The 26,028-nt window shown below is 34.8% G+C and overlaps 1 protein-coding gene across 3 annotated transcripts; it reads left to right on the top strand.

Annotated features, from left to right (window-relative positions):
• The first annotated feature begins 143 nt into the window (after window positions 1-143).
• Window positions 144-26,028, top strand: LOC142986775 (uncharacterized). 3 transcript variants are annotated; one of them, XM_076135455.1, is made up of 12 exons: window positions 144-601; window positions 709-1,273; window positions 1,535-1,610; window positions 1,930-2,018; window positions 2,919-3,000; window positions 3,854-4,013; window positions 5,269-5,337; window positions 5,607-5,678; window positions 6,381-6,459; window positions 6,765-7,475; window positions 7,673-7,837; window positions 17,460-26,028. In XM_076135455.1, exons 2-11 carry the CDS (start codon window positions 712-714, stop codon window positions 7,825-7,827), a joined length of 2,055 nt encoding a protein of 684 aa, XP_075991570.1. In that variant the 5' UTR covers window positions 144-601; window positions 709-711; the 3' UTR covers window positions 7,828-7,837; window positions 17,460-26,028. The 3 variants fall into 3 exon arrangements, with proteins under 3 accessions (XP_075991570.1, XP_075991571.1, XP_075991573.1); XM_076135456.1 differs by lacking the exon at window positions 5,269-5,337; XM_076135458.1 differs by lacking the exons at window positions 5,269-5,337; window positions 5,607-5,678.

Here is a 26,028-nt window from a genome sequence, read left to right as displayed (position 1 = left end):
GGTAGCTAATGGAGGTAGATTATGAGCACCTATCTTTGTTTCTTGGCAGGTACTTAGCTCGCTCCCTATCCAGAAAAAGATTAGTGCCAGTGACGTCTACTTCCTACCACTGGAAAGCGGTGGGTGAGTGGCAACACCAAGTAATGTAATTTTTTTGCCCAGACGGAACCGACGCGCAATATGAGATAGGGGCGATACTTTATTTGTTTATTCACGAAATTAACTTCGTTCGGTCATAAAATTCTACATATTTGGCTCCCCAGTTGCTCCTCAAAATACGAAATTGTAGAATAATAAGAAATAAAAGCTAACGTTAAATAAGTCAAGCAAGTTAGCCAAACTGAGCCAAATAAAGAGCGTCGCGCTGGTACTGTTTCTGGTGAGGTTACGTATTTACATCACATACATGAAGCAACCTGCAGTGCTGGGAGGTGGCATGTGCCAGGACAGGAAGACATTGAGGATAAGCTGCTTATAACGCTGGATATATATATGGATTCGAAAAAAACGATGAACATTTAGCACAGTTGGAAGTGGTGGTGTTTTTGTTAACCTCTATGAAAGATTGCACTTCAAAAGGAGTGCAAACTGCATATTTAAGGTATGTTAAACTCATGTCAAAGGTGAATTATTGTACATTCTATATCCTGACTCTAGTTTTATTACATTCTCGAGTGGTACAATATTGACTTTGTATTTTGTCAACAGTTCATGAGTAACAACGAACAAAATGGCCGCCAGCCGCCTTTACCGCAACAGACAGCGCCACCAACTGATCCGCGAATTAGGAACGCGTCATCATCTGACCCACAGCAGGATGGTATATGCCGTGACTTCGTTTGGGGTATTTGCACTAAAGGCGCACAATGCCGATATCGTCACGAGCTTAATCTGGAATCGATGAAAAGTATTTTAAAATTTTGCCATGATTTCCAAAATAGATCAGGTTGCAGTAGGCCTGGCTGTACATATTTACATACATCTAATGAAGAACAGAATTTATTTTTGACGACTGGCCAGATACCCAAAATTCTACGTGAACGATATGCAGTCATGTCAGCATCCCCGGCTCTCATGCCGATGTACGGCAATGAATTCGTTGCACAGCCGCCCCCGCCGCCGCCTCCACCACCCCCCATCTCGGTGCCGGCGGCGGGAGCGGCACCACCGCCACTTCCAGCTCCTATACCGACTCTTTTAGCGCCGCCACCACCTCCACCACCACCTACAGTAGCGACAGTACCAGTACAAGTTACACCACCAATTTTTACAGGTTTGTGTGAAGCCACTTTTTTAAGATATTTACTAGAACTTTAACCAGTTCAGCTTGTATGGAATAATGAACAATAGAATTAGGTATACTTAATAGATTTCAATTATGTCTTTTTGAACTTATTAATAAGATTTTAAATTCTTATTAACATTGAATTGATTTGTGTAATATTCAACAGTATACTACACTGATATTAGAAAAGGCACTTCATTTGTGGAACATAATTATAATTAATAGTAATATTATATTTATCTGTTGCAGCTCCACCTCCAGTAAATGCTCCTACAGTATTTCCAGCCAACCAGCCACCTGTTACTGCCCCTCTTCCAGTTCCTATGTAAGAATAATTATATTTCTAATTTGTTACCAATGTTATAATGTTTAAATATTTTATAGCTTCCATTGTGCCAACACTCAGGTCTCTATAGAATGAGAAGTGTTTCATCAAATTGTAGAGTTTCTAGTTCCTTAAAAACCACTTGGATGTATTGTTTATACTTATTATACATATATGTAGGGATGTCAATAATACTGATAAATGACTTAAAAGTCCAGGCTAGACATTTTTTTTTAATTAAACAAAGATAATCTGAGTCTTTGGTATGCTTAGCATGTTTTATTTTGTTAAAACATTCACATTTTACCTTATTCGACAGGTTTGACGCCAGTAAACCGCCGCCACCACTACCACCTGCTATAGAAACAAAGAATGGTGCATTTAAAAGACCTGCAGAGGCGATAAAAGGTAATTGACTTAGTTATATTCCCAAAAGCTCGCGATTAAGTCTTGAATAAAGTTACAATTTACGAAGTATAATAAAATATCAAAACCACAAGAGGCACTTAAATGAAATCAGCATTTAAACATTCATTTTCGTCCTAAACTGTTCTGAATCTAAACACAGATTTGAATCAGTTAACATATTCATTCATACTTATTGATAAACACAATATTCACATTTTCAATAAAGATTACATCACTTAGTTGACGATAATACGAATATTGAGGAACATAAGATGTGGTTGCAGAGGGTGTAGGGATAATACGTCTTGTGTTACTGATTATTATAATGATATCTATAGAAAGATAAATCACATTTTTTTTTGTAAACAAGACTAGTATTTTTATGTTTTTTAACAATTACTCGATATATTAGTATATATTCGAGTTGCATATGCCTCAATCAGAAGTAGAGGTGTCTTATAAAAAATGCTACTCCACTGCATTGCGTGCATTTTCATAAGCTCGCTCTGGTGGAACTTCATAAAGACACCGACAAGAAAGTCGACCTCGCGCTGTTTCCGCCATATCGTTTTTTCCTTAAACTGAACAACTAGAATATTTGATTGTGTTGTTTTAATTTGATTATTGATTAGAGTCCATCCAGTGAGGGTTGAGTATAAAGAACTAAAGCTTTTGCTCTCTTCGTATACACTTGCGGGCGAAGTGATGACGACAACAGTGTTGCGAAATTGCTATTTCCTAGCGACTGTCGCTGTAAAATATTTATATACGAATTATAATCAATCTCCGCTGGACAGACTCTACGTACACGTGAATTTACTTGATATAAATATCAAGAACTTAATATAATATTTTGACAGCTAATGTTATTTGCTTTGCGCTTATTAATTTTGTTCTCAGCTGGACCAAGCAAAGTGAGGAAACAAGATGGTTTCAAAATAGTAGACAGCCTCTGCGAAAACTGTGTCCAGCGCGAACTCAGGTTTGGCATGCAATAATTCATCATTATATTTTGTATGCATGAAATTATTTAAAATATTTCAGTAATATATTTTCGCTGTTATGCATAATTATATGTCTTCTAAAAATAGAAAAGAAATGACAGTGGTGGTAAATCTGTGGAATGGTTAAATGCTCGTATTTTGAGCGAATTAAATTGAATTCAAATATAATTGCGAATTTTAGTAATATTATATTATCATTAAATGAACATTTTATAACATCTGCTTGCCTCACTCATAATGTTTATAATTGAATGCGCAGATTACATCAACTCGTCAATTTCAATTATGCTAATTTATGCTTTTAAAAACAGTAAATATACTAGTTTGCACTTTTATCAGTTACGTGTTATGTGAATACGATTTCTTTTGGCTGTGCGAATTTTTTATTGTTAATTATTCATTTCTTCTTCTATTACCATACCTTTGACAAGCATAATATATCCAATAACATGGCTTTAATTGATCTATAAAAACAGCAAATACCTAAAGAAAAGTTACAATTAACAAGTATGGTTCTGAAAAACCATGTTTAAGTTACTTTTGGGAATTAAAGTATTATCATAACAAAATGTGTGCAAAATAATTAACAAAATGTAACGCACATATGCACAGCGAAAAAGACATTTGGTATAATCAGTAAACCACTTTCGAATAATAATATGTGTGCAAAATAAAAGAATATACACACATAAATGCACAGCGAATATAAACGTCGGTCAATTCGATAGCAAGTGTATAGAAAGGTATTAATCAGTAGCTAATTTAGCGATTCTGTACCTCCTTTAAATAAACATTTGCTGGTATGCATTATTGACAATGATACTTTTTTAGGGTTGAAGTCTTTCGCAAAGAAATGCAGAAACTGGAGCGTGAACAAGAATACACTTCATACATGTTGGAAAAGAAGAAAGAGGAATACGAAAAGGCAAAACAATTATTAAGAACTATGGTCAGTCCAGAGCTCTTCCGGATTCTAGAAGAACATGTCGAGGTAACATAATAAAACAAAATATTTGTTGTAAGTAATTGCGATTTTCGCGTACTTTGCTGTGCTCATATCACAGTGGAATGGTGATAGTACAATTAATTATATTTTTGGTATACAGTCTCGGAAGTAAATTGACATGACGTAAACTAAAAGGTTGTAGAATTTTGTTCAGATAAATTTGAAATAAGTAACAGGCAACACATCTTGATTCTTTACTTCAGAAAGTGAAAGTGTTTAGAAGCAACTTAAATCGCAATCATCCAGTCAATGCAGCTTTTGGTCCAAAATATGTTTGTTGCATTGATCAATATTGGTGCAGAAATAATGATTTCGAACCCTATGTTTTATTGAATCGATTTTTTCGATTCGTGTTATTTACAAAAATAACGGTATTTTTTGTCGAATGTGTTCTACGGCAGGCTGTTTGGTAAATATATATTATTTCAATACTTTTAGTTAGAGGACAGTTCACTTATTGTCTTATTACTTTCTAGAATATATGTTTTATAAGCGGAAAAATAATAATGAGTGCCATACTCAGTAGGCGTCGAAATGCATGCTACTTTGAAATAATAGGCATATCATTTAATTATTTTTAATTTCGGAGTTTTTTCGACGATTCAGTCTGTGATTTCTATGACTGAGTTTTTAATTTACTGTGATATTGGTAGCAGGCGCGGCGTGAGTTCAAAACGAGCGCGATAAGTATTTATAACGATCATGTGATTTCATAATAGCAGACGAAAATGATTTTGCTTTTCACCTGCTACTTATGATTAGTTCTATGCATAGTACCGGGTGTAATAGTTTTTAAAGTTAACGGATTCGATTCCTGGTCATGTTAATATTTACATTCATGATAATTTACGCAACTTAATTTTTTCTACAATTTTAGTAGTTATTATGCTACAATATACATGTACAATAATGTACATGGTATAAAAGTTTTCTGAAAAAAATAAGGAAACCGCTAGACTAATTGCTGAGTATATTTAAATCTGTTGTTTAAATAATTTAATAAATAAGTTAATTAATTATCTGTAACCTTAAAGTCTTACAGCTAAACTCCGATTTTTATTTATGGTAGCATATAATATGGGGTGATAATCGATGGGTATTGAGTATTTGACCCTCATGGCACCGTTGATCTATTCAGCCCGTTGCAAAATAAATCTGCCGCATTTGTTATCGGTGGCTAGATGTAATATCAATGGCCTTTAGGACTTAGTTTATCACTAACAGTATTTTGCTAAAACAGGGAACATCTCAGGTGGTGCAAGTTAGCGATATGATGTCGCAGTTCAGTCATGTGTCGACGCTAGTTTCGGTAAGTTATCGGTTAAAAATAATTTAAGTTATCATTGCTTGGGACTCATTGTCTCATCATCGGCCATCAAAATAAATATATTGTAGACATTAATCTATTTATTGCATTAAGGGGGAGTTGTATTGATGATAACACGATGACGGGGAAGATCTTCGGTACCATGATGGTCAAAATACCTACCTTAAGATTATATTATTTGAATAATTAGATAGAATAATAAATCTGTGAATGTACGTATAATAACGAGACAACAATTATTTTTATTTCAGGGATCAACATCGACGCTACAAAGACAATTTTTAATGCAAATGATGGAACTGGCAAGAAATATAGTAGATTCTGTAAGATAGTATTTTTTTTCGTAACCTCACACCTATCCCGCAAGGGTTAATCAAATTACACCCGCATTTCGCTAAACATTTAATCATTTAATCGCTTCTAATAGGGGGTTAGCCTATAAACTTTATTTGGGCTCATTATTAACTGTAGGCGTTCTAACATAACTAACGCGCTAATTACATTGACCTAGCCGGGAATCGAATCCTGGCATTAAATCTGGTAACTCGAGATAAGTTGCATATGATTAGTAGTGATGTAAAAACCTTTTTTAGTTATTTTTGTGTACACTAGTAGACGTTTAAAACGCATGCAAAGATTAACTTTGAGGACTTTTGATGGCCACTCATCTCGAGACACCAGCGCGGTCCAACGGGACTCAAACATTACAATCGGAATAAAAAAGGATTTCTGTCACAAAATTTCCTTTTTTTTTTCGATTTATAAATGCATCATAACTAACAACCATTCTTGTTACAATAAAAGGACAATTGTTGATCTTACTCTTTTCTTTTAGATTATTTGTGTAAAGAATATCGCTAATTCAATGGTTTTTTTTTTGTAATTATTTCATTTGTGTTTATGTATACGCCGAGCAAGTTAGCGTGATCTTTGATATTTCTCTACATTTCGAAGAATGTTCTCATATAGTACATGGGTATAATCCTTCAAAAACTCATTACTCATTTATATTTCTCTCTTTTTAGGGACCAAGGCCAAACCTGTTTGGGTCTCAAAATGGGTCTGAGTGGACACTTCAAACATTTTTAGAAATGGTCCGAAACAGTAAGTTTACCTACAATACGTATATCTTAATGAGTTTAGTTTTTATCATTCCTTTGTTTGGCTACAAAAATCATGTAAGAAGTCGATTATGACTAACACCACTATAAGTTTAGAATGCTTTATAAACTATTTTTTGGCAAACGTATTTCCGTAAGATGAAGTTTACGCCATACGTTATGCAAATATAACTTTAAAAAAATTGCTGCAAAGGGTGGACCCTTTAAAACTTGCTTTTCATGAAGAAAATGTATAATGAAAATGTTATATAGGTTTTTAAAGATGTCTATTACGATTTGTGGTTTCAGCTAACAATAGTGCGCACAAAACAGATAGAACGAGTCCGGTAGTGAACGGTTTTAGTTGTATGAATGGGAAAATGGACCGAAACACGCCTACGACAAATGTTCCGGCGTCAAGACCCTTTCAAACTAACCCTGCGCCTACCGCGGCGGCACTTCCTTCAGGTGCGGCGGCTCTGCCGGCAAATGTAGCGTCACATCCACCAAATGGGGCTCTTTCACAAAATGGAGCTCTTGGCAAAAATGGCGGGCCGCACTCACAAAATGGAGCGCTTTCACAAAATGGGCCGCTAACTCAAAACGGACCGCTATCACAAAATGGGGCAATTACGCAAAGTGGATCTCACTCTCAAAATGGAGCGCACTCGCAGCCACAGAGTGCGACACTTTCGCAAAATGTTTCACACCCGCAGACTACAACACACTCACAAACTGTGGCACAGTCCGTAGGTGGAACACATCCCCAAAATGCGACGCATTCACAAAATGCATCGCATGCGCAGAATGTGGCGCATCCACAAAACGTGGCGCATCCACAAAACATGGCACATCCGCAAAATGTGACGCATCCACAGAATGTGGCGCATCCACAGAATGTGGCGCATCCACAAAGCGGGCCGCCTGCGCCAGCACCGCCGGCGCCCTACATGCCGTTCCAGACAGCTGTGCCGCCTCCGTCTAGACCATTCTTCCACCAATATCCGCCCGCACCCAACAGTAAGTTTTAATAACATGTTTTATGTTATTATGATCTTTAATATATTTAGGTTTAACAAGCCTTTAATGAGTAGCGTATCATATTTTTGATTGTCTAATTATTAACACTTGACAAGAGGATGTTGCGGCATTCATATTACTTCAAGTTTTTATGCAACTCTCAAACCTAGCTACCATATTATTTATTTATTTTCTAGATGGACCAAACGCGTCGTGCACTAGTCCACAAGTAAGGCCAGGCGCTTCACCTCAGCCACCCACGAGACCTACATCATCGACGGCAGCCGTTAATCACTTCCCGTACGGCATGGCGCGATATCCCCAACCAAATTACTATCCTCCCTTTCAATAACATACAGCCGGTATGGATATCAACATAAGATGCTATGACAACGCTAACTGCGACTGACTAGTTTTTAAGAAATAGATTTTAAGATAATCTTGACATTAATCTATCCGATAAAGAGTGATAGTTGAAAGACTGAAATAATAATTTGTACACAAAGATATATATAAGAACAACGCGATCGTCTCAAAGTAAGCCCAGGTGATTTATATTTTATCGAGTGCTTGGAGCCGTATCTTAAAGGAAACCATTTTTAATATTATAATGCAACGGGTCTTATACGCGATTGAAAATTTTTAAAGGTTAGGATACCTTATTTGCTGCTCGACGTTTCGATCGCATTACATCGACCGTGGTCACGAGCTGACTGATGTGGCTGCTAAGCGTCGTCTCCTTGCGGCCCGAGTTTCGACCCTTACTTGGTTTTCACTAAGTGTACATTGTTCGGAATTGTCGGTACTTCGACACACAACACTAACGACGTCTTTACACTGGCGCGTTACGTCATGCCGGCGACGGCTGCACTTGCTGATGACAGGATTCCACGTAGATGATAAACGGTATCCGTCTTCACGGTTGAAATTAGTATGTTTTTTGATTTCAACCGCTTCTCGTACTATCCTGGAGTAATAGTGACGATCTGTGGAGAGGATCCGGGGTTGATGTAGCTCGATCCAGTGATTGGTTCCTGCTTCCAACAAGTGCTCAGCTATCGCGGATTTGTTGACTTGACGGTTCTTGACAGCTTCCTTGACCCTTTCAGCTATTGTTCTTTTGGTCCGTCCGATGTATGACCTACCGCAACTACAATCCACCTTGTAAACGCCAGGTGTCTGAAGAGGAATTACATCCTTTGGCGTGCGCAAATGGTTAGCTACTTTGGAGAACGAACTATATACAGTCTTTATGGAGTATTTCTTTAGTACTGTTCCAACTTTATCCGTTACTCCTTTTATGTAGGGCATAAAAGCTGGTACTCTGCTAACACCAGTCTGACATTCTTGCCTCTTCAGACGTCGTTCGGTTCTCCTGTATCCGTTTCGCAGCACTGCCGCGTATCAAGCCGCGTAAGGACATTTGACGCTTAGCTGCCACATCAGTCAGCTCGTGACCACGGTCGATGTAATGCGATCGAAACGTCGGGCAGCAAATAAGGTATCCTAACCTTAAAAAATTTTCAATCGCGTATAAGACCCGTTGCATTATAATATTATGTGTACTAGTCGCGAGAGTTTAAAAACGTTAAATGAAACCATTTTTATCCACTGTCTTACTAATTACATTGTGTCAGCTTTGAGTAGCTAGTTTTGTCTTTACACTCATATACAGTTTCAAAATTGATAGAATGTGACAAATCACTATGGAAGTAATCAAAGCTGACACAGCGTTTATTAATAACGTTGCATGTTTTTTATACGATAGAGTACGGAAATTAACGTGAACAAGAATGGAATACCTTTCGTTTCGGTGCAGGTTACACTGGCCGTGGTCGCAGGCTGCCTGAATTACTATGGTTAGTGTAACCTGCGCTGAAACGTCAGGCATTCCATGGTAATAATATGCGTTTTCGCGTTTATTGCCATATTCTATTATAGTAGGTTATTCGGAAAGCCATTTGGTTTTTTTTTTGGTGGAAATGAAATCTTAGGCCTTTCAGGTGACCATAAACAGTTTAGGGCTAACGCGTATTACTTTGAGTACAGCCTGAATAAAACGTTGCGTTAGTAAATTCCCCTTCAGACCCGCGTTTGAAAGATTCATAATGAACATAAATGTAGTTAAATATTTTTATTTACATACAGGGTTGCACATCTACCTAAAATGTTTTCAAGTATTTAAGTTGTTAACTTCACATGCATTTCGTGTAAATCACCTGGCACACTACATGCCTTAAAAGAAAATACTCAGGCATATTAGTACAAATAGTCACTGCCCTCTCTAAAAATACTATTTTAGATAAACGTCTAGTCAAGAGTATATTTTTATAACGCAAGACTTTAGCTTTAGTGGAAATAATAAGACTGAATACCGCTGCTGGCGTATTTATACATATTTTTAGCTTTAAATGAAATCAACAGTATTATATGTTATGTCACTACGACATGTAAAAGAAGAATTGATTTAGTACATAGCTACACACTCTGGCAGTTGTTTATCAACTTTCAACTGCTCATATAACTGAAGAACCAATAAGTGGCTGGTTGCATAAACTCCACTTATTATGTTTTCTGCGCTAAAAAGTAAATCACATTTCAGGGACATAATTCCTGTATGTATTATATAGGGGCCAGTAAAACATAGTTTATTAAAACTACCTTTCAATTCTTCTATTATATCGTCGTAACAGCGTTGCTATTTATATTTATACTTTTTGAGTGATGTGATTACTAATGTTTCCGAAGCTAGGTGCTCAATTAAAACGGTAGCATGCTGTGGTGTATCCAAATATAAGCGACATGTACGGGACAACAGCGTGCAGAACGCAGCTATAACACGAACCTCTCGTGGAACTGTGATCATCAGGTTGTATTACATATATTAATAGACCAGGGTGGATAATTTTTGTATATATACAATTTTAAACAGATTAAATCTCAAAAGAAAGACAAAAATATAGCAACAGTAAATTACGGGTGATATTAAGTGCGTAGAATGAAAGGGGAGAACTTTTTGGGGTTTTACTACAGACACTACGGCAATAAAGTGCTGGCAGCCGTAAATTCTTAGTTTAAATTATATTTGCTATATTGAAACGAATGACTAAAATTCCTTAAGTGAGTCTTATTCTGTTTTAATATTCTTAACTTGCCTTTATCAAAATCATCGGCTCTGGTCTTTAATACAGATATGGGTATCATGCTACTTCTCTTAGAATGTGTTCAGTTTATGTTTAGTATCACTTTGAATTATATTACTGTATTAAAACACACTTTTCGACAAAAAAAGGAAACATCATAACATTGTCTTGTAACATAATTTATTTATTACGAGAGAGGGGAATTAAACAAACCTCGTCATCGTGGTCGACTCAAGGCCTGGAACCCCCCCCCCCCTCTCTCTCTTGAGTGTGTAGACACTTGCCCAACAGTGAGACAGCCACGGGTTAATAAAATATATACATAGTAAGGTCGTAAAAAATGTTTCGTTTTTTTAAGCGAAGTGTGTGATATCTGTTAATTGTAAACCTAAGTTATCCTCAAAGCTACTAGGTTAAAAGTAATGTCTGAATTGTGATAAATAAATCTCATTAAAATTTAAGCCACATCTCTTGCCTGGATTCTACAAACTCCCTCTTATAGTCACTACTAACGAAAAAGTCATGTAAAGTAGACCTTCCGGGCTCGACTTAATAATTTTGAGGGTAATGCGGTACTCGAATTGTTTATAAATAATATTGCATTTCTTTTTTGAAATACTTAAATATGAATTAGAATTCCAAATAATAAAATAGTTACCTAAGTATTGTGTTACGATAGTCGGTTTTATTGACTGACTATATTTTAGTCAATTTTTTAATTGTTTTTTATATGCTATTTTTTAAGCTATTGCTATTTCTAAATGCGACTTTACTGGTGCAGTTTGGTATCGTAAGTAAAATTGGGTTGACAAGGTATCTCATAGACGTTAGCAAAATTGCTAGATAAGACTTGAATTAAGTCTATGTTTAAGTTAGAACCGCAAAGGTTTGGGGTATGGTTTCTACTATTATCGGACTTAACAACGAGTATGAAAACCAGTCTACATGATTTTACTTACGCTGTCTACTGGCCAAATAAATGATTATTTGTAACGACAAACCAATTAGTATTGTATAGTATAGTAAGTCTTTACCTAACTGTGCTGGCGTAATTGCAATGCGATTGTTTGGGGCTTCTCTTTTCCTTCCACCGTAGTATTTGAGATAAAACTAGTATATGAAAAAGTGCTATAATTTATGACAGTTGGTCTACCTTCTCGGCGTTTTCCTTCTGTAATATAGAAATGAGTAACTTGTTGTTGTGCAACGATGCAGCGGTGCAGAGATGGACATGTGAAATGAGTTATTCACTTTCAGTACTTAATGTTTCGCAAACCTCTGACGCTTACGGGCACTAATCTATAGTAATTTAAGCATTCGAAAGCTAACTATTTGACTATGATCTGTGGAGTTATTTTGATTCAAGGGACCAACGATCTAACTGGCCCTGACTTACGATACGACTTAATACCGACATATTATTATGTAGCATTGCTGTTGCAGTAGATAGACCATAGATAGACCATCTTTCATAATTGAATGAAAAAGCTTTGAATGTACGCAAACATATAACTTTCCATAATTTAAACGTAGTTCACCGCGTGTTTTTCTCATAGATTTGCGACTGTAAAATAAGGATTAAATTAAATCTGAAAAGGTAGTGCTTGAGATAATTATTTTGTGATTACTTAGTTTATACATATATTTAACATAATAAGTGCAGATTAAATATTCGAATAACTTTTCTGTTTTCATTTGTTCAAATAATTGAAATGGTGCGTTTCTACTATTTTAAATGATTTGATTATATTCCTATGAATATGTACATTTTTCAAATAATTATGTCGCCATTGACAATTAATATTATCTAACATATTAAAAAACGATACGAATAAAGGCTTTTAGACTGAATTAAACTGCACTTGCTTAATGCGTTCAAAAATGTACAATAATCTATAGAAAAGACATAGTATATGCCGTGGACCATGTCACTGTTCATACACTGATCCGGTTCGCGTAAATCTTTGCAATTAATTAGAAATACTTGAAATATACTCGGTTTTGTCTCTATTATCGTGGAAGGATTTGGAGAAACTCCTGTTTAATAATATATGTTTTTTGTCATAAACATAATGTAGTACAGAACCTCGGTGCCTTTTATACCTCAATGATAAAAATAAACACTGCTATTTATTTGTACGTCTCGTTGTTGAAGCTATAATGCTATTATTTTGTATGACTATGATGAATTTTACTAGAACCATGAAAAGTGGTTTACAACGACTGATCGATGTTACATCCATAAAATCATACTTATTGTTTTACATGTGATAATTTAATCTTTAAATTTAAAAAATCTAAAATATAAGCAATCAGACAGAGAGATATAAGCTTGACTAAGCTCACATAGCAATAAATGACAGTGTTTTATAGCCGCGTGATACTAAGGGTCGGTGCCGACGGATTCAGTGACAGTGAAGCAGAGCAACCAATTTAGCTACTAATAAAGTTAGCCCTAATTGTATACTCAAGGTAGAGAATCGGAAGTGGTATGCTCTATTGTCCCAAGTCACAAAATACCACAAATACAAATTAATTGTATTCCAGTTCTATCTAAAATATAGTTTGGGCGCGGTTTTTTATCACCACTGTCTGAGTCTGGGGGTGTTGACCCCAACTTTAATGGCGGCTAAAAACGGCTATAATGTTTATTGCCAAAGGGTTGATTTGTAATGATCAATTTTTAAAACGTTTTTGAATATTTATTATTATACAACGTCCACTTGTTGTTTTCGACAGTGAGAATTTATTTTGTAGACATGTTATTGTAGACCAGTGCCAATAAGTTTTGCGACCAAAAATAAAAAACAGGAACAGGATGAAATCTTTTAGAAATGGAAGCAAATATCACAAAAATTATAGGATAATTTATTTACGGGCGATCTGAGATCGGGAAGAGGGTAGAGGTGAGCTTTTAAGGGTAAAAAGCATTTTTATAGCATTTTCCGTCAAAACTATGCGTCCTAGAAAATAAGTTCAATAGCTTAATATAAGTAATAATAAGATCTAGAACTTTTGTATTAGCAATTTTTTCAAATAGCCTCAAAATTTATGGAAAAATGCAAATAACCGAGTTTTTAGTTTTATATTTTTATCTTTTACAAATTAACTTTTTTTTTTCACGAGTTTTGCTATAAACTTACCTTTTTGTGTCTCAGACTTCCTGTATTTTTTTTTATAACCAACCAAAACCAAATGCAACCGTAGAAAGTCAAAGAAAATAGTAAATCATTTTTTAACACTACCTAAAATGTAAAGTTGTTTATAAAAATGTATGTTTTTGACTCTTAAAAGCTCACCCCCACTCCCTTCCTGACCTCAAATGGCCCATAAATTATTTTTCCTATAATTTTTGTGATCTATCTTCCTGTTCCAAAAGGTTTCATCCTGTTCCTAATTTCTTGTACTTTTGACTGTTTTAAAGGCTTTGGCACTGGACTAGTGTTAGATATAAGTTGACAAAAGTTCCTAAACGAAGAAATATATTTTTAAAACGTTTGTTTTCTTTTAATGACAACTCTTTATTTATTTACTCCATTCTAGTGTTTGTTGTCTATCTACGAGGACATTCTTCAATAACTCTTCAAAATATGATCGAGGTTCTGATATTTTCGTCGGTGTTTTTTTGTAGCAGCGCTTTGCTTTTGCCCTTGCAGCGACGGTTATTTGTAATTTCTGTATGCGAAAAGCGAATAAAAAACTATGAGAAACTTCGGAGACATGTTGCATAATAAACACCTTTTCATATCAGGGCAATATGCGCTTACGCCGACGGTAGCGTAACTTATCTCAGAATTCCGTGTCCAGTGTGCGTATCACGTAACTTTGTTGACAACTAGAGTACGTAAAATTGATGGTCTCTATTCAGTTCATTACTGCCTTGACGTAACCTGTTAATCACTATAATCTAAGGGAATAATAATGCTCAGCATAGTAACTTAATTAGTTGTCAACACAACAGTCGGCGCTACGGTCTTTACCTGGAAAGGGACGAACTAAAAACGGTAGTAGGTTTCAAAGTAGGGATTACACAAAATCGTAACTGCGATATAAAAATAAGTTTACTTTGGAAAAGGACGTTTGCGAAGTAGCTAGTAGCAAAACTAAGATTTGTTACAGGTTTTTAATTACGTACACATTGATATAAGTACAAATTATAATGCTTACATGGTTTAGTTCCATCATTATCACATAACTCCATAGAATTTCCTACATTCATCATATCCCTGAAGTAAATCTAAGACAAAAATGCTTCCTAATTAATAATGATAAACACAATACAAATATTTACATTTGCAAAATATACCGGGTGTCAAACAGATGGTTGTCCAGCGATATCTTTAAACTTTAATTATTATGACTCGTATTTTCGGAGACATGATAGATACTTAAATATCTTAAGATTGAGAACTTTTGTACTAGATCGGGTGGACAAAATTAGCGGTTTGTACACGTATTTAATCAAAGTCTTACAGTGCATTTGAAACACCATTTTAAATGTTGTGAACTGAAGCAGTTTTTAGAAAAGTTGAGGAATTATATAATATCTATTAACAATCTTAAACTCTCGCTATTTGTACAAATAATATTGTAATGCAATGGGTCTTTAATGCGATTGAAAATGTAAGGTAGCAATGATATTATTTACAGAAGAGTTGTTACAATTGTATAATATAAAAAAAAAATTAAAAGGAAAGAGAGTTCTCTATCCGTCGAAGTACTCCTCCGCATCGTTGCCTACCGGGAACGTGCCTAGAATGCTGGCAGCATTGCCAGGTTGTATGGCAATGCTAGTTATTATTTGTGTTAAATTAATTGCTAGCATTTTGGTCGCGGGCATTGTCGACCAGGAGATTTGCTAACTCTTTAAAAAATAGTATTGGCGCTCGGGACCCATGGTCCCAGCTTCTCAACCTCAAACGGCTCAAACACATAGACGCCAACTAAATTTATGTATTTGGGCCGCATGAGGATTTCAATCGCGTTTTATACCCGTAAAAAAATAACAGGTTCTCAACTTTTCTTATTTTAAATTATCATTTATTTATAATTTAAGAGACCGCAACAGCAGGTAGTTAACTAAAGTAACGAATATTGCTTTGGAGTTAAGCTATAACCACGGAATAACTAAGACAAGAGGAAGTATGAATATAGCCATATGAAGTATGTGTACCCTAGTACACTTGAAACATACATTCCGACATGAAGCACAAAGTACTGATGCAAAATACGACTCTAATGCATTGAAATATGGCTGGTCATTTTAATTTGTAATAGTCGTTTATTGCTTTCATATTTCAATGTTATGTGCGTTAAATGTCATCGGGTGAATTTGGTGACAGCCATCTTCAAAGAAATAGTATGGCATACCCTTTCCTCTTGTGTAAGTTATTTCGTGGCTATAACCCTCAAATAAAGTTTTTAATTTAAGTCCTACCTTGCGTCTTTTTATTTAAAAGTATTAGTGAAAAAGTCAGTACACTATGACTAATCAGATATTTAACAGAAAACAGGATCATTGATGTACTGTTATGGGGTGGTACTGTACCAAACATAAACTCAAGTAGATTGTTACTTATTCCGTTGTGTCTACCATTCTGCTTTGGAGAACCTACTTTTGATTTGCTAGAGTATAAGATTATACATATCTAGTTTTATTTTTAATTGGTTTCTTCGCAGTGTGATGCGTCTTAAAGTTTGAATACTTGGCGTTGCGTCCGTGCGAGCTGGCAATGTTGCTATATATAGAGCAGTCGGGTTGTGCGCAATGCCGCAATGTTCTAGCACGCATAAGCATTATATTATGAAGTTAAAATCTTACTCATTACGGTTACGATGCAAAACGTGGCTGGAACTTGGACATTCTGGAGGCGAGAACAAATCGCAAACGGCATACCTATTTTGCTTGGCGACAAAACAACTGGCAACTTTCAGGTGATCGCTGATATGCAAAAGCTGAAGCTTTATTAAAATTCACTTGTATAGTTATGCCGTCTGTAAACTGGCTACTGTGTGCGGACAACCATCGTCACCTGGTCAATAGCAGTTGTAGTGTGTAATCTCATTAACAATTTTATCTCCTGCAGTAAAACTAAAAGGTTTAATTTAGGTCAATCACTTAACTCAAATACTCAACTCTCTACTCAAATTATTAGTGCAGTGTATGATATTTTCCCTGACCAATACGAAATACTAGGCTAGTAATTTTTGGAGTTGTACGTTTAAGTTAACTATTAGTTACTTCTCTTGATTGGCGGCCTACCGACTAGTTAACTATTTTTTTCCTACTTTCGGTAAATTATCGTAGGTAAAGGCGTTCCACAAACGTTATTTTTTTTTACAAAATATATTTTTTATTAAGTACTAAAATATCGTTCACGATCAAAACAAAGTATGAAGGATGATAATCTTCCCCGGATGTAGGTAAGTAAACTGATTATTAGACTCTAGATGGATTCCTATATCAAAATATGAACAAATCACGAAGTGCAGTTCACATGGGTTGTAGAATTGAGGCTAGAAAATTATAACGAAGAGATAGAAGACGGCGCAACGCTTAACCTCGTGCCTGCCACACGTGGAGATTTGAAGGTATTCCCTTGAACAGAATTGTAGTGAAAACACTTACAAATTGCTTTCTACGGGGGTACCGATCTGAGTTCAAACAGCTGTGCATTTATGTCACTGTTACTAATTACAAGTGTGTAGGTACAAAGCTACATATAATTTTCATATAAAATACCTACACAGCTTGTAGAATGCTGTGCGGCATAGCGCTTGTCACGCGAAAAGGTTAAAAGTTCAAATTTGGTTTTCTACAAAGGTGTTTTACTTGTCCTAGGTGCCTGCAATTGCCCGCAGGGATGACGAACACGAGTTTTCAGTGAAGTGATAAGTGAAGAAACTTTTGTAAATATTGATAACGTGAGGCAAGGACAGTACAGTTACTGCAGAATGCATATACGTAAAACTAAAATTGTTACGAAAACTTTAGACTAAGCTTTAATATTTAAGGGTTTATATAATTTTGCTTCAAGTCAAGTAGTATTAAGCGAGATATATTTCTAAGCGACATCATTTATTTAATTTGTATTGCTATTTATAAACTGTGCCGACCCTAGATTGTTTAATGGGCTCATTGGCTAGGATATCGACGCTGACCAATTTGTGGAATATTCCCTATCCGAGCCACCAGTGCACTCCCTGCGGTGTGAGCAGACACAGGCGAACTTCAACATCCGGGAGCGCAGCTCGCCACAAGTTCCACACTTGCTCACGACAGCTATTTTGCGTTTTCTGGGATATACGCTCAAGACAACGTCAGTAAGCTTGCAAATAACGCTAAGCATAGCTATTGTTTTAATTTTACTAAAACCACTCAGACAACTATGACAGCTGGGCATAAACAGCATTAATTTTATATTTTATCGTCTGTATTTTAAGAACGACATCACAACTAATAAATTATAATTGATGAATTAATGCTGAAAAATATATTTTTGTAACATTCCGTATAATTGTGTAATAATATACGTAAATATGTCCGAGTCATAAGGTAATAAGCGCGAGCCGAGCGAGCGAGTGAAGCGTGCGTATCGCGGTGCCAGCTGGTAAGCGTCGTTAACGAATTGCATGATAGAAACCTGCTCTACCGGACGTCTAGGATTCATGTAGATGTGTGTTCAATTTGTTCTGCAATTATTGGTCATATTTTTCTATCATTTTATTTTTATATATGTATTGATTTGATGCTTATGAAATAAAATAATACGTTATGCATAACACTAATATGTTAAACATTATGCGAATTAAAGTGATTTTATTTTTCATTTAATATATTAGAGAATTATATAAGTATCAATGCGTACAGTAGTTTTGCGAAAAAACGAATAACTTCTTTTTAATTAGAGCATTTTTAATTTCGCATGAAATAAAGTTTTGCATGGTCTTTATAGCGTCTCTAGACGTAAAAACTTTTCCAGACATAGTCGATTGCACTGCGCTGGATTATCTGAAATCTTATACATAATAACAAAACAGAAAGAAGTGGAAATGATTTTGTCGCTGTGTGTAGTTCGAAATAAAAAATTGGCTTGCCTCTATTTTGGTTGCATTCTTATTATATATTTTATTTTAATTTTTTCGGGTTTTATTTTGGCTACTTGTGAAAATATACATAGTTTGGGTTTTAAAATTATAATCCCCTTCTCACTGACTGCCAGTTGAACTGTCGTTCGCTGCTGTGGCGTACTCGCTGCAGATTGCTCACCGTAAATTGACGACTTGCTCGGTAAATTATTAATTCTTTTCCTTCTTCATGGAATACTGTAGTTAATATTCTGCATTTCACGTAGAAACCTCTAAACTCTTTATCAGCCTTAGTTTATGATGTGCTTTGTTATTGTGCATTGAACAAACAGTTTAGTTATCAGGGGTCTTAGGACATAAAATGATATCAATCCGTAATAATTCTGTAGTATCAACACAGTCTTTACACTTATAAAGTGTTGCATGTATTTTATGTATTCAAGCGTATAAGATAAAACTAAAAAAATATGTTTTGAACATAACTTATTTTATTCATAGAGGGTCTACTAATAAACTGGGTACTGTTGGATAGAGAGATGTTGTCTAATGCTTATTTTTGTCCTACATTGTGTCGTTAATTTCTCATAAACACCACCGTAATGAAGTTCTAATACAAAGCTTATGTCTCCAAGACATCCCTGCAATTAATGCCCATGGTTTTTTTATTTTAATGGATGAAAATTTGTTTACAGAAGTTGACACAATAATAGCAATACCTACCTATAGATAGCAAATTTGATGAAACAAAGTTACACTCAGAAAAATATTGTTGATTTAAAACAGTAGGCCTAGAAAAAAATGAATCTCTTGTAGCCCGTTACCAAGTCCTTGTTATCGTTATAAATGATATGAACGATATTTTTTTATAGTTTGATCAATGCCCAAGTACCTGTTCTACTCAAATTGGTGTATGTATTGGTGATTGCGGATCATAAACTGACGTATCGAGAGACAAGGCAGTAGATCAGACAATTGCTAGTCAATAAATTTAAATAACAAAGACAATCAGTAGTCTTTTAGTTTCATCAATCTAAATGTATTAAAATATTTTTATTTTTGGTGAAGGTTATCAATGAATTAGAATTTATACAATCTTCTTTTACTGCTAATGCCACGTAGACATTTAAACTAGCTCGCGATTCTGGATCACTAACCCCCGGTTTCACCGGTAGTTTATCGATTCAATAGCGTTTAAACTCATGTAAATAAAAAACTATTGAATAAATAAACTACCGCTAAAGGTATTCAGAAACCGGGCATATATGAGATAAGTGTGTAGTGTTACATTAAGTATTTAATCCTGAATTCTTCCGCACGCGTATAGCTGAATGTCTACGGAAGCATTACAATGTATGTAGTTATATGCCACTATAATATATCATTATTCATGAATACACATTTTAGAACAAAGGATTTGGGATTAACGTTCACGATTGATCAAGATCCCAAATTCTTTCTTACATTATTATTTTTAGTTTCCTTGTGTGTTAGTTGGTACTTGTAATGGTTCATGTTTGGTGCAACCACACTGCTTGATTGAAGTGTCTTCTTACTTTACTTTTTTACTATAGACGATATTGAAAGCAAAATTCATAACAGCAGCAAAAAGTGACGGCATAGATTAAATAATTATTCACCGCTAGGAGGAAGGCTTAATTACCTGATACTAGTTCAATTTAACATCATAGTTTGGTTGAAGATGATAATTTGCCGTTATTAAGTGCGCGATAAGGTACTTGCTGCGAAATAATATAACAAAGAAAAGCGGTGTGGATGCTCAAATCGATGCACCTGTGTGACTTATTTTTTATATCAGCTTTACGTAATTCTGTTGCTTGCCTGTTTGTTATCTATTCTTAATGCTTTATATATTTTATCTATACTTATATTATATACCTAGTTGGTATCAGGGGTTACTTATTCCAATCCAGAAAAAGGCTTTAACGCTATTGTATCTTTCTATATCCGTTAAGAAATAATTTCTATGGAAAAATAGCCATTGACAGGTCAGCTGGTTCATAAAATAATTATGAAATCTCTGTAAGATTATGGATTTATCGTTAATTTGCCTCGACATAACGCATAACTAATCGTATCGGCTCGCGTTACCTTAAATTACTCGGGGAATAATGGTTTTGTACGTGTATGTTTATAGATAACTATAATTGCAATAAAGTACAATTTTTATGTAGAACCTACTTACCTACTATGATATTTTTAATTCAATAATAATTATACTTACTCAAACCACTAGGTCAAACAATAGGCTTTACGCACGTTTTAGTAGCAATAGACTTTTCACCCTAAATTTAAGAGATCAGCAGTCATTAGGATTACAGGTGCCTTTAGCAAAGTCATAGGTTAAATGGAGCGCCGCCGCCACGTGACAAATATTGTTTAATCTGAGTTTAGCATACTGTAGTTTTGTTTATATACTTGTATTACATAAAACGTTTCACAATGGCTCATTTAGTATATTTAATTGCCACAAGAGGCACCCGACTTCGTATAAACTAATTTTGATCAGAGTTTATTATCAGACGTTCAGATCAAAATAAGTAATACAGAAACTAACATAATAATCAGATTATTCTAAAAATGAATTCCAGTAAATTTAAAAAAAGTTCACTTTTTAGAATAAAATCTGGTATGCAGTTGTCAATAACCCAAATTTGTTTAATTGCTGTGTTGATGTAGGAACGATAAGGCTGGCATGTCCTTGAGATGGGCAGATTGGTGGATCTATACCTATTCCTGCAGCAAATGCAAATTAATCAGACCATGTCAATTTCTTTTTTCACTGAATTTTCAAGCAGGTAGATTTGCTGTTACTTTATGTATATTATTTTTATCTAACAGTTTTTATGAAAACTAGGTATCAGATCAATTATACATTATGTTTTTTTAATTTATTATAAAACAGGTATTTCTAACCAATTAGTAAAACTTCGTGATTACTACTAACTACTCCATATTTTCACAGCCCCTTAGAAGGGCAGAATTTTGGAATCTAAAATTCAGAAAACCATTTAAGTGTTATTTGTAGCTAAGTATGTAGAACTTGCATACTGCTACACATATTAAAAAGAAAAAGGCTCAATGAGGAATTACTAATTGGTAAGACATAAAATCAGGTACCCACCTATTTATAACGCTCTTATTTTGTCTCTCATGTCGCCTGAACAAGCAATAACAATTCAAGATTTACCTAGTACCCCCATTTATAGATAATAGATAAAGATTATATAGATAATAGTAACTAGAATAATAAATAAGAGTTTTGATTACACTTAGGTATCATTTTCCTAAAATGGCTGCCTTTATCAAGTACTAGGTAATTCGAAGGTCGTGGTTATATCACTTGTAAGTTGTTACAACAACTAAAGAAATCCGGGTAAAAGATATTTACAATTATCTGATGGATGGTATCTGTGTCTTAAAATGGTACTAATATTGCTTCAAAAAGGATCAGTATGGGCTACCATGGCGAATTTCATTCTATATGTTTTAATAAGATCAAATTGAAGATCTTTTATAGTGTAAGTGTCTTTTATCTATTAGGTACAGCTCACTGACCTTCGGTATTCCTAGACTATAGAAATATTGCATATATACTAATAGTTTAGCTGCTTATGCTGTTCGTTTTCTACCATAAATAATGATATAAAATACCTATTTACATATTTTATAAATAAATGAAAAGCTTTTGTTTTCAAAAGTGCACTAAGTACCGGTACCTATGGTTAGACCTTGCGCTAGTTGAAGTAAATGTAGGTACCTATTTAAAATATTGCGGTTATTTTCCTGAAACCAATTCCCGATACCTAAGATGGATCTTTGCATATCTTATTCAATCAGAGGACGGGATTATGTATTTACGGATAAATTCATCTTGTAACTATGTGTACAGCTAGGAATTTTTTCCAAGACACATGAGGATTTTCAATAAGAACTTTTAAAGTTTCATAACTGAATTGCAGAAAAATGACATTGTCACTACACTTTTATAAAATACAATCCAGTCACGGTCTACAGATTTGCAACATGTGTCTTAGGTATCCGGTTCGAAGAAAGCCACATGTCTATATATGAACGATGGTTGTTTAACAAACAATTACACCAATGATTCTACTAAATTAAGTATAGGTCCCACTTAAGTGTTAAGTAAATTGTTAAGTATTAATTTGTGAACTGCCTACAGGAGGAAAGAGTGTGATTGTACAAAATCTTAACCTTATGCTTAATCGAAAAGTTATTCGCAATAATTATAACCAGCACTAGGTAGTCAAAACTGAGAGTCGGCTCTCGAAGTGTATTCACATCATTGTTGGACAAAACTTTTTACCAGTAACACGATTTCATACAATTGATACTATCGACTAGCGAACGTTTGATATTTAAAAAATATATATGGTTCTTGCAAACAACGCGTGAGGCGTTATTCGCTTTTCATAGGAACAAAATACGTAGTTAGCAGGCTCTCGATAGTCGATAGTAGTAGGAAATCGCCCCTCTGGTCTGCTCCTCTAGACAGTATGGCACGTTGAATCACAGATTACTTACATAATGAAATACAAAAGCAATAAGTAACATTAAGCAAATATACTAATTTTTAATTACTTTTACACAGTTTTTACAATATAGCTAAGTAATTTAACTAATTAATTTTGCTGTTGACTAACAAACTGGAGGCAATGCATCTATATTACAGTGACAGGTTACCAATCTAACATGCTCGTGCATCTTTTATTACAGATGGAAGTCAGCGAATCATTGATTTATAGACATCCTCAATAACCTATTATCAGTAGGGTATAATTTCATTGCTTAGATATTCTGTTACATTAAAGACAATTTGTGTCACATCCAATCTAAAGGCTGTGCCTTACTGCTGATAGGGTATTGAAAACAGTCGTCAGCAAAGCAATTGACATTTTGAATACATTATGTAGTGGTTCATCGGCACATTGACTAAGCACTGGCCGAGCGAGATGGCCATGCGATGGTTGAAAAGCATTTACACGATGGTAGCGTAACCTTGTGATCTCATCTCATCGTTCTTCAAGGTGGACATGCTCATTTTGGCTAATCTCTTGCTATTCAGTGTCCATCATTATTTTCTAAACATATAAAAAAAATGGTTAGAGAATTCACAGCGTGAAGGTAACGTCAATGCTTTCTAGCATGCACTTTAAAATTAGATTCGGGTAGAAGGTGTAGATGTGTACCACCATCACCGGGCCATTACTACATACTGATTACTGGCTATTTAATCATCTTCCAACTGCGTCATAAGTCATATCCTCATCCGACAATAAAAATACCCTTCGTCTTTGTCGCCCACGCATATAATTTGGACGTTTTTGGCAGCCAATACACTAGCTATCAAAACCGTCAATATTATCCGTCGATCATCTGTGATTAACACCATGTTGCGTTGCTTCGAGTGTATCTCTATGCATATTGTATTAGGTACATCATGCTCATCGAATTAGATTTTATAAATTCCTAGGTACTTATTATATTTACAAAATACTTATGTATAGTAAAATCAAGTTTATAATCCATAGTTTTTACAGAATATAGCATGAGTATCAACTGTATCAATTTAGGTCATTAGCACAAAATAAAAGGATCCACTCGTGCGTTTAGTGCCTCAATAGATAAAGAATTATTTGTAACAAAGAGAACGAGTATGTACATGTTACGTATTATTTTACAGCAGACTGTATAAAAACTGTTAGTGACTAGAAATATTTTTAAAGTTACTTACCATACTATATAATTTTTCTAAATATATTGATAGCAATTTTGTAATTTTTAACATTATACATACTTTTTGCGAAATCCTTAATGCAGGTTCATAGTGTCTTGTTTTTATTATTAACCTGCGCTCGTTATAATTATTGTTATTCGGTATAAATATACTGTTTGGAAACTGAACGAACTGTTAAGGCCAGCGCAGACGAAGAACTTCTATTCACTGTCATAAATTCCTTAAGCACCAATATGATGAGAAAAAATGGTAGGCAAGATGTGCATACCTATTACGAACGGAAAAAATGTACGTCGAGGATTGTCCCTCGTTTGCGGTTGCCCCAATGGATAGCTCTACACTTGTACCTTGGCACAGCTGTGCGCGCTGGACCGTAAGCTAACTTACGCATTTTCGGTACTTACTTAAAAGAGTTTAAAGATTACTTGTTGTTTGCCAAGTTACACGTGAAAAGCTTGTTGCTGAAACAGCTAAAGCGAATAATAATATGATCATTAGTTCTGTAGGTACCGATAATGTAATAAGAATATTTGAAGTTAGTGCATCGAATACCTACCTACATTGCCGGAGGTTGGCGTCGCGTGCTCCTCTTTTTATATCACCAGGTCTAGATTGTTCGATTATAAGCTGAGCCACGCTAAACCACATCATTTTGTAATTGTTGTGTAAATGGGTTGGTATTTTATAGACATAGTATATACGAACTTTGCTTGCGATAGTGACTATTTTAATAAAAGGTATTTAAAATAAAAAAATTGTACACTTACTTATTTACATAAAATTACCAGTAAGTACGACATGCTGTGAGCTCCTTTCAAGAGTATCTTGTCACCTCACGTTAACCCGTACCAGCCAAGCGCTGCATCACATCACGAGTAGGACGCTAATTATAATTTCTGCTGTACGTATGTTGCTAAAAGCCTAGCACAAAATGTCGTTTTTACTGCGATCCTAAATTGAACGCGTATCATGTGCTCTATATTTTTCTATATTGTCTATATTCATTTAAGATTATAATGCTCTCCAGCATTTATGTCAACTCAGTTTGCTGACGCAAATCGCGAAGTTTGGAATTAACTCTGAAGCTGACTCAACGTTTTGTCTAACCTCGAAGAATACAAATTTCATAAATTCAAAAGTAGGGCTTAGTTTGTGTTACTGCAATGCATCTTCATTATTATTTAGAAATACTAGAAGTAAATGCAAATATGGAACGTGATTATGCACCCAGTGGTAACTTTTAGCTGTCTAGTAAAACACAACAGTCCGTTTTTAAATTAGGTAAACTATTTACATACTACTTATATCAAATGCCTGAATCTTGTATATTTACTACTCTCAAAGTCTTCCTTTTCAAGGTACAAATATATCTAACAAAAGTAGAACATGAATCAGTATTCACATTAGTAGTCATTTTCATTGATATAGGTAGATCCCCATGCATTCTCTATAGATGGTAATATTAAGAATTGTGTAGGCACTCAATGTTGTTCTAACAGTTAAATCTAAATTATTTCTATTCAAATAAACTATGAAATGGTCCTGA

Source organism: Anticarsia gemmatalis, chromosome Z (genome assembly GCF_050436995.1).
Source record: "Anticarsia gemmatalis isolate Benzon Research Colony breed Stoneville strain chromosome Z, ilAntGemm2 primary, whole genome shotgun sequence".
Classification (NCBI taxonomy): Eukaryota; Metazoa; Arthropoda; class Insecta; order Lepidoptera; family Erebidae; genus Anticarsia; species Anticarsia gemmatalis.
This window is presented reverse-complemented; position numbering and strand designations above follow the sequence as displayed.

What these genes read in the sequence shown, in the direction of transcription:
- LOC142986775 (XM_076135455.1), top strand. Translation starts at nt 712, where the DNA reads ATGAGTAACAACGAACAAAATGGCCGCCAGCCGCCTTTACCGCAACAG. An exon ending in GCCCCTCTTCCAGTTCCTAT is followed by an intron (nt 1,611 to 1,929) that starts GTAAGAATAATT and finishes CTTATTCGACAG; the next exon opens with GTTTGACGCCAGTAAACCGC. An exon ending in TGTGTCCAGCGCGAACTCAG is followed by an intron (nt 3,001 to 3,853) that starts GTTTGGCATGCA and finishes ATACTTTTTTAG; the next exon opens with GGTTGAAGTCTTTCGCAAAG.